The sequence below is a fragment of the Elephas maximus genome, chromosome 1, assembly GCF_024166365.1.
Source record: "Elephas maximus indicus isolate mEleMax1 chromosome 1, mEleMax1 primary haplotype, whole genome shotgun sequence".
NCBI lineage: Eukaryota > Metazoa > Chordata > Mammalia > Proboscidea > Elephantidae > Elephas > Elephas maximus.
In genome coordinates this window covers 195,640,524-195,656,133 of record NC_064819.1, presented here as the reverse complement: position 1 = coordinate 195,656,133, position 15,610 = coordinate 195,640,524, and the positions used below count along the sequence as shown (strand labels likewise).

The 15,610-nt window shown below is 40.3% G+C and overlaps 1 protein-coding gene across 3 annotated transcripts in view; it reads left to right on the top strand.

Annotated features, from left to right (window-relative positions):
- The window catches only part of LOC126086405 (protein LEG1 homolog), a 46,458-nt gene that overhangs the window by 16,566 nt on the left and 14,282 nt on the right, over positions 1–15,610 (top strand). For all 3 annotated transcript variants that reach the window (XM_049902578.1, XM_049902669.1, XM_049902751.1), the window contains exon 5: positions 4,364–4,602. In XM_049902578.1, coding sequence (XP_049758535.1) covers positions 4,364–4,602 — 239 coding nt within the window. The remainder of the gene's footprint in view (positions 1–4,363; positions 4,603–15,610) is intronic.

The following is a 15,610-nucleotide window of genomic DNA, read 5'->3' as shown; positions in this document are numbered from 1 at the left end:
TTGTGAGAAATCTGTGCATAGATCAAGAGGCAGTTGTTCGGACAGAACAAGGAGATACTGCATGGTTTAAAGTCAGGAAAGGTGTGCAGCAGGGTTCTATCCTCTCACCATACCTATTCTATCTGTATGCTGAACAAGTAAGCCAGGAAGCTGGATTGTATGAAGAAGAACAGGGCATCAGGACTGGAGGAAGATTCGTTAACAACCTTCGTTATGCAGATGACACAACTTTGCTTGTTGAAAGTGAAGAGGACTTGAAACACTTACTGATGAAGATGAAAGACCATAGCATTCAGTATGGATTACACCCCAACATATAGAAAACAAAAAATCCTCACAAGTGTACCAATAAGCAACATGATGATAAATGGCGAACAGTTTGAAGTCGTCAAGGATTTCATTTTACTTGGATCCACAATCCACAGCCATGGGAGCAGCAGTCAAGAAATCAAAAGATGCATTTCATTGGGCTAATCTGCTGCAAAGGACCTCTTGAAAATGTTGAAAAGCAAAGATGTCACTTTGAGGACTGTATGCCTGATCCAAGCCATCGTATTTTCAGTCACATCATAGGCATGCAAAAGCTATTTAGCAAATAAAGAAGACCGAATAAGTGTCGCCTTTGAATTGTGGTTTTGGCAAAGAATATTGAATATTGAATATATTCAATTCAATATATGGATTGCCAAAAGAACGAACAAATCTGCTTTGGAAGAAGTACAACCAGAATGCTCCTTAGAAGCAAGGATAGTGAGACTGCATCTTACATACTTTGGACATGATTTCAGAAAGGATTGGTTCCTGGAGAAGGACATCATGCTTCGTAAAGTAGAGGATCAGAGAAAAAGAGGAAGACCCTCAATGAGATGGTGAGCATGGTGAAGAACAGGGCAGTGTTTTGCTCTGTGGTACGTAGGGTCTCTATGAGTCAGAAGTGACTCGATGCCACCTAACAACAACAACAGGAATGTATGTAAGTGAGCAATGTTTCAGGGGAATAAAGCCTATCTGCGAAACTTCAAGTTCTTCAGCATACTTACATGATGAAGACAGAAGCAGTGAATTACATACTTATAAGACTGTTTACTACACCTAAACTTTATGCTCTAATGATTTTCTCCAACCAGGGAAGAGAGTTTAGCAGACTCTACTAGAATTACCAGCAGACTTCCTCTATTAGAGAAAAATAAAACAAAACAATTGTTTAGGAAATCAGACATGATAAAGCAAACATTTGTTGAACTGTGTGGATCATAACCAATTATGAATAACGTTCCAAAGAATGGGAATTCCAGAACACTTCATTGTGCTCATGAGGAACTTGTATATAGACCAAGAGGCAGTTTTTCAAACAGAACAAGGGAATATCATGTGGTTTAAAATCAGGAAAAGTATGTGATAGGGCTGTATACTTTCACCACACTTATTCCACCTGTATGCTAAGCATATAATCTGAGAAGCCTGACTACATGAAGAAGAACTCAGCATCCGGATTGGAGGAAGATTCAATAAAAATCTACGTTATGCAGATGACACAACCTTGTTTGCTGAAAGCCAAGAGGGTTTGAAGTGCTTACTGATGAAGAAGGTCAAAGACCACAGCCTTCAGTATGGATTACACCTCCACATAAAGAAAACAAAAACCCTCACAACTGGACCAATAAACAACATCATGATAAACGGAGAAAAGATCAAAGGTGTCAAGGATTTCATTTTACTTGGACCCACAATCAACACCCATGGAAGCAGCAGTCAGGAAATCAAACGATGTATTGCATTGGGTAAATCTTCTGCAAAAGACCTCTTTAAAGTGTTAAAAAGCAAAGATACTACTTTGAGGACTAAAACGTGCCTGATTGAAGCCATGGTATTGACAATCAAAAGAAGATGGAAGGAATACATAGAGTCACTATACCAAAAAGAATTGGTCGATATTCAACCATTTCAGGAAGTGGCATATGATCAGGAACCGAAGGTACAGAAGGAAGAAGTCTAAGCTGCTCTGAAGGCATTGGCGAAAAACAAGCCTCCAGGAATTGATGGAATATCAATTGACACGCTTCAACAAATGGATGCAGCGCTGGAGGTGCTCACTCGTCTATGCCAAGAAATATGGAAGACAGCTTCCTGGCCAACCAACTGGAAAAGATCCATATTTACGCCTATTCTCAAGAAAGGTGATCCAACCAAATGTGGAAACTATAGAACAATATCATTAATATCACACACAAGCAAAATTCTGCTGAAGATCATTTAAAAATGGCTGCAGCAGTATATTGACAGGGAACTGCCAGAAATTCAGGTTGGTTTCAGAAGAGGACGTGGAACCAGGGTTATCATTCTGATGTCAGAAGGATGCTGGCTGAAAGCAGAGAATGCCAAAAGGATGTTTACCTGTGTCTTATTGACTATGCAAAGGCATTTGACTGTGTGGATCATAACAAACTATGGATAACACTGTGAAGAATGGGAACTCCAGAACACTTAATTGTGCTCATGAGGAACTTGTACATAGATCAAGAGGCAGTTGTTTGGACAGAACAAGGGAATACTGATTGGTTTAAAGTCAGGAAAGGTGTGCGTCAGGGTTGTATTCTTTCACCATAGCTATTTAATCTGTATGCTGAACAAATAATCCGAGAAGCTGGAATATATGAAGAAGAATGGGGCATCAGGATTGGAGGAAGACTCATTAACAACCTGCATTATGCAGATGACACAACCTTGCTTGCTGAAAGTGAAGAAGACCTGAAGCACTTACTAATGAAGATCAAAGACCACAGCCTTCAGTATGGATTACACCTGAACATAAAGAAAACAAAAATCCTCACAACTGGACCAATGAGCAACATCATGATAAACGGAGAAAAGATTGAAGTTGTCAAGGATTTCATTTTACTTGGATCCACAATCAACAGCCATGGAAGCAGCAATCAAGAAATCAAAAGACGCATTGCATTGGGCCAATCTGCTGCAAAGGACCTCTACAAAGTGTTGAAAAGCGAAGATGTCACTCTGAAGACTAAGGTGCACCTGACCCAAGCCGTGGTATTTTCGATCACATCATATGCATGTGACAGCTGGACAATGAATAAGGAAGACCAAAGGAGAGTTGACGCCTTTGAATTGTGGTGTTGGCGAAGAACACTGACTATACCATGGACTGCCAAAAGAAGGAACAAATCTGTCTTGGAAGAAGTGTGGCCAGAATGCTCCTTAAAGGCAAGGATGGCAAGACTTCATCTTACATACTTTGGACATGTTGTCAGGAGGGATGAGTCCCTGGAGAAGAGCATCATGCTTGGCAGAGTACAAGGTCAGCAGAAAAGAGGAAGACCCTCAACAAGGTGGATTGACACAGTGGCTGCAACAATGAGCTCAAGCATAACAACGATTGTAAGGATGGCGCAGAACTGGGCAGTGTTTCGTCCTGTTGTGCATAGGAGTTGGAACTGACTCGACACACCTAATAAGAACAACAATAACAATTGTCAATCATCCATATGCATGCAAAAGCTGGACAATGAATAAAGAAGACCAAAGAAGAATTGGTGCCTTTGAATTATGGTGTTGGTGAAGCATATTGAAGGAGGAACCAATCTGTCTTGGAATAAGTACAGTCGGAATGTTGCTTAGAAGTGAAAATGATGAGATTTTGCCTCATGTACTTTGGACATGTTTTCAGGAGGCACAAGTTCTTGGAGAAGGACATTATGCTTGGTAAAATAGAGGGTCAGGGAAAAAGAGGAAGACCCTCAACGGGATGGACTGACACCGTGGCTAAAACAATGGGCTCAAGCAAACTGATTATTGTGATGGCTTAGAACAGGGCAATGTTTTGTTCTGTTGTACACAGGATTACTATGGGTCAGAATCAACACAATGGCACCTAAGAGCAACAACAATTTCTATGATGTTCGATGTTTTGGGGATCCCCTGATTTCAAGAAATCAACAGCTTTACAAAAGATTGCCAGAGTCCAGCAAAATTTTTGCCTTATAAATCTTAATTTTACCTCTACATTTTTGAAGAGAATGACTCAGTCAGGGCCTTACATCTGGACAGTATATCATATTCAAGTATAATGTGCCCAATTTAAAGAGATAAAAACTTAATGGCAAAGTAAAACTATTGATGGGGTGGTCCTTTCCGGCATAAAATTTTAATTGTTGTTGTTAGGTATCATCGATACCTATATCTCCAAAGTTACGGGCCGAAGTTACCACATTCTTAAATCTACATTCTAAATAGTAAAATTATGAACTTAATTTGTTGACAGAAGATAATATTTTTTATAAAAGCAGTAATGTTGAAATTCTGAGTGAACTAATTTCAATTTTATACTTTTTCACTTGTCTTTTAGATTAAAATATTATCCTAAACCAGAAGCATATTTTGGCACAAGTTGGCCTGTGACTGTGGAGTATGTTGCTGCCTCTAACTTTCCTACAACCTTGAAAAGAACACATGACTTCCAGAAGTGCCTGCCACCACAGATGCTTGTTACAGGAGATGTAGCCCCTTTCATCAAGGACTTTACTGCCCTTCAGAACATAGTCCTCTTTGGTATAAATACTCTTTACAAAGTGAATAATGCTACAGGTAAGGGCCTTATAAACATTAAACAAAATCTCTACAGGCAGCCCTTGACTTATGCAGGGGGTTCTGTTCCTACAACTCTGTGGTAAGTCAGCTCTGACTTAAGTCGAAAACTTCCAATTTTTTTTTAATTTTCATTATTATTGACTTTTATTATCAGTATCGTTATAAATACAATCTTTATTTGTCTTTGGGGGTCCGCATGAGAATGCAACCAACAGCAAATTACACATACACACTGCAACATTTTATGTAGGACATATTACTACTGATAAGATGAAAAAAAGAAGGATGGCCCTAAGTTCAGTTGCTTGTAACTTAAACATATGGTAAGTTATGAACTACCTGTGTTGTATTGAATAGATAAAGGAAAAAATATTAATTAAATCATATATATAATCACTACAACATATACTCTAAAGAGAAAGTCATGATTTCCTATGGGCATCTATTCCACACATTTTCCACTAATGGTATGTTCTTTTATTTGGCATCTTTGTTGATCCTTGAAGCTACCAGAGCACCCCCAGCACATGTTTTTGTTTTTTTGTTGTTGTTGTTGTACCATGAAGCCAGATAAATCCCTTTGTTTTGGGGTCATCAAAATTTTTGTTTGTTGTTTGTTTATTTTCCTCCTACATAGTTCTTAAATTTAAAGGAAATAAGTAAATCTCAAAAGGAAATCTGCCATGATTAATGGGAAAACTAGTAAGTTGACTTCTCAGTGCTTCCTCCACCCAACTCTATTAGTCATGGAAGAAGCCTTTGCTCCAGTCCTTCAACTGCTGGGTTTCCTAAAAAAAAAAAATGAATAACAGGGATTCTACAATTGCAAATTTGAAAATACTGCATCATCTACATTTTCCAGATGTGCACTTAATGAATCGATCCAAGCATAAAACGTGATTATACTGTGTAAAAATGACTTAGGGGCAGTGTCTGACCTCCTCCAACCCCATAAGAGGGAAGGTGAACCAAGATCAACAGCACAAGGCTGAATGCCATGAGGCAGAGGTCAGACATGCTGCTTCTCTCCACCATCTTTACCACCTCTGACACCAACCATCCCTCCCACAGCATTCTCTACTTCTTTACTGGGTTCGACAATTCATTGCAATGGCCACATCAAACTTACAGACCACACTCATGATTACAGAGTTTATTAGAGAAGTAACAGGTTACAATTCCAGTTTAGGAACACTCGGGATACTTTTCTTTTGTCAGGACAGTCTCTTCCCCACCATGCTCACAGGCATGCTTCTTGCTGACCCATAGTCTCTGCCCAAAGTCACCCAGCTTTCTTGCTTCATATGCTGGAAAGCCTACTGCACTGTCTTCTGCGAGTCTTTCCAGCAGGTGTCTCTTGCCAGTCTCTCCCTTCTTGGTGGTGGTGGGCTCTTCTCTCTCCTGGTTCTGGGATGGCTTATTTCAAGCCCAAGGAGATGGCAAAACTGACCAATCCCTTTAGGGCCACAATTACCCAATACACAGCCCTGGCCAATCACTTGAGTGGGAGTTACATGACAGTGGCGTGAAAGTCCATATTAAGTAATTCATTACACTGCAGGCCACCCCCCTGGCTTTTCTAGCCATGGTTCTTTCATATTTGGAGGATAACTTCCCCCTCCCAATCATTTTACGAGTATAAAGCAGTCATTAAGAAGTAGCCTTTCAATAAGGCAAAGAGTCCTAAGGGTGAAGTTACTCATATACCAGTCATTCAGGTCTGCTGCAGGCTTCCATCTGAACTGGTCAGTTTCTCCAAAAGTCATCTCACTTCACCCTTCTTGGTGTCCGATAAAATTTAACTGAGAGAAGATTATTCCCTTGCTTTGAGCCTCACTTGAGGTATCACCATACCAAAACCCTTAACAGACTTTAGGTTCCGCCACTATACTCCAGTCCAGCAGTGCCTCCCCGTTATACAACTCTTTCACACTTACAGATTCTACAGTTAGTTTTTGCAATCACAGTTAACCCTATTAACAATCAACACTACTGAATCATATAACCCTATCAACATTTTCCCCCACCCTCTCTTCCCATCAGGAAAAGAGGAATCTATTCAGTGGGGATCTTCCCTTGTCCCCCTAATTTTCAGTACAAGCACATCTATAAAAGGGTGTAAGCCAGCCACTTCATGCCTTTATCTCCCCCTGTTTTAGAAAACCAATGTTTAAATTGCCATCCCTATCAAATCAGTACTTTGAAGAGACAAGCATTTCTTTTTTCTTGAAGAATATTCTGTTCTGGCTGGAACTTTAGCACCTGTATCCATAAGCAAAGTTCAGCCCAGAGCAAGACATCAAATTGCAGCAATCTACACCAGCTCATGGTGTCAAAACATCTTTCTTTTCATTAGATCAGGTTCTGGTCAGCTCATCCCTAGTCATCCAAGTTAGGCCACAATGGGTAGCAGCCTTAGACTCAAGAGTTCCCAAACACCTCCTGGCACTTCAGACAGCCCCTTCACACACTCATCCCTAGCCTCTTTGGACTAGGTCAATGAGTTCCACCCTTAAACTTCAGAAGTCCAACAACTCCTTTTACTTCTGACTAGCCAGCCTTTCTTCTCACTCTCATCCCTAGCCCCCATGGGCTAGGTCAATGGATGTCAATGGAACAAGTCCAAACTCAGTTTGTCTCTTTACTGCTGCACTTCCCCCACTTCCACTCATTGAGTAGGCCCAGGTTGTCACTACAAGTGAGCAGACCAAGCTGTCTACTCAGTGGCTCCCTTTAACTTCCAGTCTTGGAAGAGGGCTCCTTCTGATGGACACTGACTTTTCCTGCCTCCATGCATCTAACAACAAACCCCTTGCTGAAAATCCAAAAAGCAAGACAATCACTTTTTTTTCTTTCTTTTGAAGATCCTTGCTTCAAATGCAAATATCCAGTTCTCTCAGCAGTTCTGGGTGGTTCTGAATGTCTTTTTAAGTGCAAAATTTGGGTGGGGCTCAGGTTTTTTACCTAAGCCCCCATATGGGATACACAGGGTTACTGAATTTAAACACCCTATGTTTCTCCCTGGCAAATCCTAGTTCCCCATTTAGCATATCCAATCAAGTATTGGCTGAAGGCAGAGTTATACACTGTCTGTAATCCATACCCACTACTGAAAACCCACTGCCATTAAGTTGTTTCTGACTCACAGTGACCCTATAAGACAGAGTAGAACTGCCCCATAGAGTTCCCAAGAAGGGCCTGGTGGATTTGAACTGCCAGCCTTTTGGTTAGCAGCCATAGCACTTAACCACTATGCAACCAGGGCTGTAATCCACAATACCCAATGTTCATTTCTACCTTACATTTAGGTCTGCTTTACATTAGGTAGGAGAAACATTCAATAGCCATAGTACATTCAGATAAACACATAATCCTAAACACATATCCCTTTTTAAAACTTTCTAGTTGCTTCTTCTCTTCTCTGCCCCTTAACTGTTTTCCCACTCATATGCATATGGTCTTGGCCCTCTGGCTAGCTGGAAGCAGTAGACCCTAGCTCCCTATCAATCATCCTGTTTGTGTGCCCTGGCTTTGGCCCCAGGCCACTCCTGTGGGGCTTCTCTCCCCTTAGCTGCACCATAACTTTTACTTCAGCCATTATGGGCAACAACAACCAAAACAACCATCCAAGAATCTAAAGCTTTACTTCCCAAGCTCCTTCATTCTTTCTCTTACAAAGTTTCACACTTTCACGAGTCTGGACCCAATGTAAGGAATCCCACTTCTGAAGCCAACTGTAAAAACAACTTGCCTGTGGTGTTTGACCTCCTCTAACCCCACAAGGGGGAAGGAGAACCAAGATCAACAGCTCAAGGCTGACTACCATGAGGCAGAGGTCAGATGTGCTGCCTCTCTCCACCATCTTTACCAACTCTGACACCAACCATCCCTCCCACAGCATTCTGTACTTCTCTGCTGGGTTTGATAATTCATTGCAATGGCCACACCAAACTCACAGACCACACTCATGATTACAGGGTTTATTAGGGAAGTAACAGGTTACAATTCAGGTCCAGGAATGCTCAAGATACAGTTCTTCCATCAGGACAGCCTCTTCCCAGCCATGCTCACAGGCATATTTCTCCCTGACCCTCAGTCTCTGTCCAAAGGCTGGGAAGCCCTCTGCACTGTCTCCTGCAGGTCTCTCTTGCCAGTCTCTCCTTCCTTGGTGGTGGTGGGCTCTTCTCTCTCCTGTCTCAGGGATGACTCATTTTAAGCCCAGGGGGATAGGGAAACTGACCAGTCCCTTTGGTGGGCCACAAATAAGCTGTCACACAGTCCCACCCAATCATTTGGGTGCAAGTTATGCGACCATGGTGAGAAAGGCCATATTAAGTAACTCATTACACCACATACTGTTAAAGTTTTTCACAGCAAAAAAAAAATATAGAATCTGAAATATAAAGATGAGGAAAAGTAAACATTAATAAATGCAATACGTATTTTAGAAAACTAATTTCAAGATCTCATGATAGTGTTTTGAAAGACCAATGACTTCTTCATTGCAAATACCCTTTTTCAACAACATAAACTGTAACTATACACCTGGGCCTAATCAGATGGAATATATAGAAGTCAAATTGACTACGTCTGTGGAAAGAGACAACAGAAAAGATCAATATCATCAGTCAGGACAAGGCCAGGACCAACTACAGAACAGATCATCAATTGCTCTTATGTAAGTTCAAGTTGAAGCTAAAGAAAATTAAAAGAATTCCACAAGAGCCAATATACGACCTTGAGTATATGTCACCTGAATTTGGAGACCATCTCAAAATAGATCTGACACATTGAACACTAATGACTGAAGACCAGATGAACTGTGGGAAGACGTCAAGGATATCATAAATGAAGACAGTAAAATGTCATTAAAAAGACAGGAAAGAAAAAAAAAAAGACCAAAATGGGTGTCAGAAGAGACTCTGAAACTTGCTTTTGAATGTAGGCTAGCTAAAGCGAATGGAAGAAACAATGAAGTAAAAGAGCTGAACAGAGGATTTCAAAGGGCAGCTGGAGAAGACAAAGTACAATATTATAATGAAATGTGCAAAGACCTAGAGTTAGAAAACCAAATGGGAAGAACATCCTCAGCATTTCTCAAGTAGAAGGAAATGAAGAAAAATTCAAGCCTTGAGTTTCAATTTTGAAGGATCCTGTGGGCAAAATGTTGAACAACACAGGAACCATCAAAAGAAGATGAAAGAAATACACAGAGTCACTGTACCAAAAATAATTGGTCAACAGTCAACCATTTCAGGAGGTAATAGAGGATCAAGAACCAATGGTACTGAAAGAAGAAGTCCAAGCTGCACGGAAGGTATTGGCAAACAAGGCTCCAGGAATTGATGGAATACCAATTGAGACATTTCAATAAACAGATGCAGTGCTGGAGGTCTTACTTGTCTATGCCAAGAAATTTTAAAGATAGCTACCTGGCCAACAGGCCAGAAGAGATCCATATTTGTTCCCATTCCAAAGAAAGGTCACACAACAGAATATGGAAACTATCTGCCAATATCATTAATATCACATCCAAGTAAAATTTTGCTGAAGATAATTCAAAAGAGGATGCAGCAGTATATCAACAGGGAACTGCCAGAAATTCAGGCTGGTTTCAGAAGAGGATGTGGAACCAGGGATATCATTGCTGATGTCAGATGGATCCTGGCTGAAAGCAGAGAATACCAGAAGGATGTTTACCTGTGTTTTATTGACTACGCAAAGGCATTCGACTGTGTGGATCATAACAAACTATGGATAACACTGCGAAGAATGGGAACTCCAGAACACTTAATTGTGCTCCTGAGGAACTTGTACATAGGTCAAGAGGCAGTTGTTTGCACAGAACGAGGGGATGCTGATTGGTTTAAAGTCAGGAAAGGTGTGCATCAATGTTGTATTCTTTCACCATACCTATTTAATCTGTATGCTGAACAAATAATCCGAGAAGCTGGACTATATTAAGAAGAATGGGGCATCGGGGTTGGAGGAAGACTCATTAACAATCTGCATTATGCAGATGACACAACCTTGCTTGCTGAAGGTGAAGAGAACTTGAAACACTTACTAATGAAGATCAGAGACCACAGCCTTCACTATGGATTACACCTCAGCATTAAGAAAACAAAAATCCTCACAGTTGGACCAATGAGAAACATCATGATAAATGAAGAAAAGTTTAAAGTTGTCAAGGATTTCGTTTTACTTGGATACACAATCAACAGCCATGGAAGCAGCAGTCAAGAAATTAAAAGACGCATTGCATTGGGTAAATCTGCTGCAAAGGACCTCTTTAAAGTGTTGAAAAGCAAAGATGTCGCCTTGAAGACTAAAGTGTGCCTGACCCAAGTCATGGAGTTTTGAATCGCATCATATGCATGTGACAGCTGGACAATGAATAAGGAAGACCGAAGAAGAATTGACGCTTTTAATCGTGGTGTTTGTGAGAAACATTGACTATATCATGGACTGCCAAAAGAATGAACAAATCTGTCTTAGAAGAAGTACAACCAGAATGCTCCTTAGAAGCAAGGATGGCGAGACTGCGTCTTACATACTTGGACATGTTGTCAGAGGGATCAGTCCCCGGAGAAGGACATCATGCTTGGCAAGGTACAGGTTCAGCAGAAAAGAGGAAGACCCTCAAGGAGGTAGATTGACGCCAAGGCTGAAACAATGAGCTCAAGCATAATAGCGATCGTAAGGATGGCTCAGGGCTGGGCAATGTTTCATTCTGTTGTGCGTTGGGTCTCTATGAGTAGGAACCTACTTGATGTCACCTAATAACAACAACGTAACAGTTGTGCTCATGAAGAACTTGTACATAGACCAAGAGGCAGCATGGTTTAAAATGAAGAAAGGTATGTGTCAGGAGTATATCCTTTCACCATACTTATCCAATACCGCACAGTTTGGAGAAGGGTTGGACACATCTTTCACTTCATTTCACAATCTGTTGGTATGAAATAGTCAAATTGTTCCATACTTGGATTCAAAAGGGCAGCAAATTAAGCTTTTCTTAAGCACGACTACCATACGATTATTCTACCGCATGAAAGGAGAAATACTAATTTTGTTGGTCAGCTAACCATCTCTGTAAAATTATTTGCTATCATATCATTCCAGGCCTGTGTCTTATAAACTGGGTCTTTCCTCTTAGTATATAAGAGTGAGGAATAGAGTAGAGAGTCTGAAGTTACTTAATTTGAAGTTTGAAGTGACAGACTACAAGACTTTGTAACATGTTCTAGTATTACTGAAATTTAGCTTTGAATTTAATATGTAATTTTGAGTTGTTTTCACAGGGAAAAAAATTGGGTTAAATTGTTGAAAACTAATGTGAAAGAAAAGTAGTCAGCCTTGTGAGCATAACTGCTTAGATATTATAAAATTAGATACTATCTTTTAGTGGCCATTTTCATCGCCAAACCTTTTTCTTTGTCACACTGACATTCAGGAGTCCCTGGGTGGTGCCAATGGTGTAGACTACTAGCCAAAAAGTTGATAGTTCCAACACACCAACTGATTCTAGGGAAAGAGGCCTGGTGATCTGCTTTTGAAAGGTCACACCCTTGAAAACCCTAGGGGGCAGTTCTACTCTGCACATATGGGACCTCTATGAGTTATATTTCACTTAACAGAAACTAGTAACAACAAAAGTGATTATTTTCATGGGTAACCCCTCTCCTTTGTCCCATTGACATTCAGAATTCCTTGAGGAAACCCTGGTGGCATAGTGGTTAAGTGCTACAGCTACTAACCAAAGGGTTGCAGTTTGAATCTGCCAGGCACTCCTTGGAAACCCTATGGGGCAGTTCTACTCTGTCCTATAGGGTCGCTATGAGTCGGAATTAACTAGACGGCACTGGGTTTGGTTTCTTTTTTTTGGAAACTCTTTGACTTAAGTAGAGAATAAGCAAAATTGATGTACTGAAAACAAACGAAGAAGTAGTAAAAAAAAATATTTATAATTGAGTTAGTTTACCTTCAGTAGAAATAAATATGTATTTCCATAAAACTTTTCAAAGTATCATTTAGCTCACTCAGCTATTCTTTAGTCTTTAGAAGTCTTTTGCTTTTCACATGGAACTTGACTTAATTTTATTGGATTTAATCCATAAACTAAAATTAACAGTTTCAGGCTTTAAGTTAGAGGTAATCCTTTATTGTTATTGCTGATGGTAATAAGAACTGGTGTTGAGTTTTTCATTTTTAACTATGTTAAATCCTCAACCAGCTCTTAATCTATAGTGGCATCAGGTTTCAATTCTTAAATACAGATATCCTAATAATGGAGAGCTCATATTAAATTTGAAAAATAATACTAGCTAATAAATATGTAATAGGAAAAGAAAGCTTGCCTAAATTTGATTTTTTTCACAGTGATATATAAAATAATAAAGACTGAAGCTCTTTTAAAACTGTCAGAAACTGGATGATTCATGTTAATATAATTCAAAGTGCTTTAAAAACTTATTTGATTTCAAATTTAATCATCTATTGCACTTAATTGAAAATATACAGTGTGTATAATATAGGGTTAAGAGAGTAATATGAGGCAGGAAATGCACATTTATTGAACACCTTCCATGTCACTGAAATTGAAATTGTGCCAAGTGTTTTTTTTCTTTTTCTTTTCTTCTTTTTTCCATCATCACATTTAAATATCAGTACAGCTCTGAGAGAAAAATGTTATTGTCAATATTTTACTGACAAAGAAACAGGGGCTTAGAGAGCTTAACAATTCATCAGCTGGTAAGTGGTGATAGAGATTTGCACCCTGGCATTAAAGTCCATGCTCTTGCACCTTATCAAATAACTTCGTAAACTGACCCCTGAAATCTGGGATAGTAGCTTGTGTGTGTGCATGTGTACTTTAGGTGGAAGTGTACAGTGCAAATTAGTTTCTCTTTCAAAATTTTGTTTTGTGACATTGGTTGCAATCTCCTTGTCTTAGTCATCTAGTGCTGCTGTAACAGAAATACCACAAGTGGATGGGTTTAACAAAGAGAAATTTATTTTCCCACAGTCTTGTTGGCTAGAAGTCCAAATCCAAGGTGTCAGCTCCAGGAGAAGGCTTTCTTTGTCAGCTCTGGAGGAAGGTTCTTATTATCAATCTTCCCCTGGATTAGGAGCTTTTCTGTGCAGGAACCTCAGGTCCAAAGGATGTGTTCTGCTTCTGGTGCTGCTTTCTCTGTGGTATGAGATCTCCAACTCTTTCCTAGCTTCACTTTCCTTTATCTCTTGCAAAAAAAAAAAAAAGTGATGCAGGCTGCACCCCAGGGAAACTCCCTTTACATCAGATCAGGGATGTGACCTAAGCAAGGGTGTTAGATCCCACCCAAATCCTCTTTAACCACAGGCAGAGATTATGATTTATAACACATAGGAAAATCACAAAATCGAGGACAACCACACAATACTGGAAATCATGGCCTAACCAAGGTGACACATATTTTGGGGGGACATAATTCAATCCATGACACCCTGCAATGTGTTAGCACTCTCCCCCTTTCCATCATGGGTTCCCCATGTCCATTGGTCCAGATTTCATATCTATTCCTGCCTTTTTGTCTTGCCTTTGGGTAAGAGTTGCCCATTTGGTCTCATATACCTGATCGAACTAAGAACTTTCCTCACGTATGTTACTGTTTGTTTTATAGTCCTGCCTAAACCTTGTCTGAAAAGTGGGCTTCAGGAGTGGCTTCAGTACTGAGTTAGCTGGTGTCCAGGGGCCATAGTCTTGGGGGTTCCTCCAGTCTCTGTCAGACCAGTAAGTCTGGTCTTTTTTTGTAAATTTTGCTCTACGTTTTTCTCCTGCTCTGTCCAGGACCCTCTATTGTGATCCCTGCCAGAGTGGTCTGTGGTGACAGCCAGGCACCATCTAGTTCTTCTTGGTTCAAGCTGGTGGAGGCTGTCATTCATGTGGTCCTTTGGGCTAATATTTTCCTTGTGTCTCCGGTTTTCTTCATTCTCCTTTGCTCCAGACTGGATGGGATCAACAGATGTATATTAGATGGCTGTTCGCAAGCTTTTTCTAAAAAAACTTTATTGTGCTTTAGGTGAAGCTTTACAGCTCGAGTTAGTTTCTTATTCAAAAATTTATACACGTATCATTTTGTGATTGGTTCCAATAGCCACAATGCGACAGCACTTTCTTTCCTCCTTTCCCCTAAAGTTCCCTGTGCCTGTTTGTTCTGTTCCTGTTCCTTCCTGCTTTCTTGTCTTGCTTCTGGATAGGAGTTGACCATTTGGTCCCTTATATTTGATTGAACTAAGAAACACATTCTTCACCTGAGTTATCGTTTGTTTTATAGGCGTTCCTAATCTTTGTCTGAAAAGTGGGCTTCTGGAGTAGTTCTAGTTCTGACTTAGTGGACTGTCTGGGGACCATAGTCTAGAGGGTTTCTCCAGTCTCTGTTAGACCAGTAAGTGTGGTCTTTTTTTGTGAATTTGAATTTTGTTCTACATCTTTCTCCCACTCTGTCAGGGAATCTCTGTTGTGATCCCTGTCAGAGTGGTCAGTGGTGGTAGCCAGGCGCCATCTAGCTCTTCTGGACTCAGGCTGGAGGAGGCTCTGGTTCATGTGGTACTTTAGGTCTTTGGGATAGTATTTTCCTTGTATCTTTGTTTTTCTTCATTTTCATTTGCTTCGAATGGGGTGGGCCCAAGAGATACATCTTAAATGGCTGCTTGCAAGGTTTTAAGACCTGGGATGCTACTCACCAAAGTAGGATGTAGAACATTTTCTTTATGAACTATGTTATGCCAGTTGACCTTCATGTTCCCCAAGACCATGGTCCCCAACTGTCAGCCCCAACAACTCGGTCACTCAAGGTGTTTGAATGTGTCCAGGAAACCTGTATGACTTTGGTTTGGTCAATTTGTGCTGCTTTCCCCTATATTATGTGTTGTCTTTCCCTTCATCAAAGCTGACGCTTGTCTACTATCTAGTTAGTGATTTACCCTCCCCACCCCTCCCTACCCTTATAACCATCAAAGGATT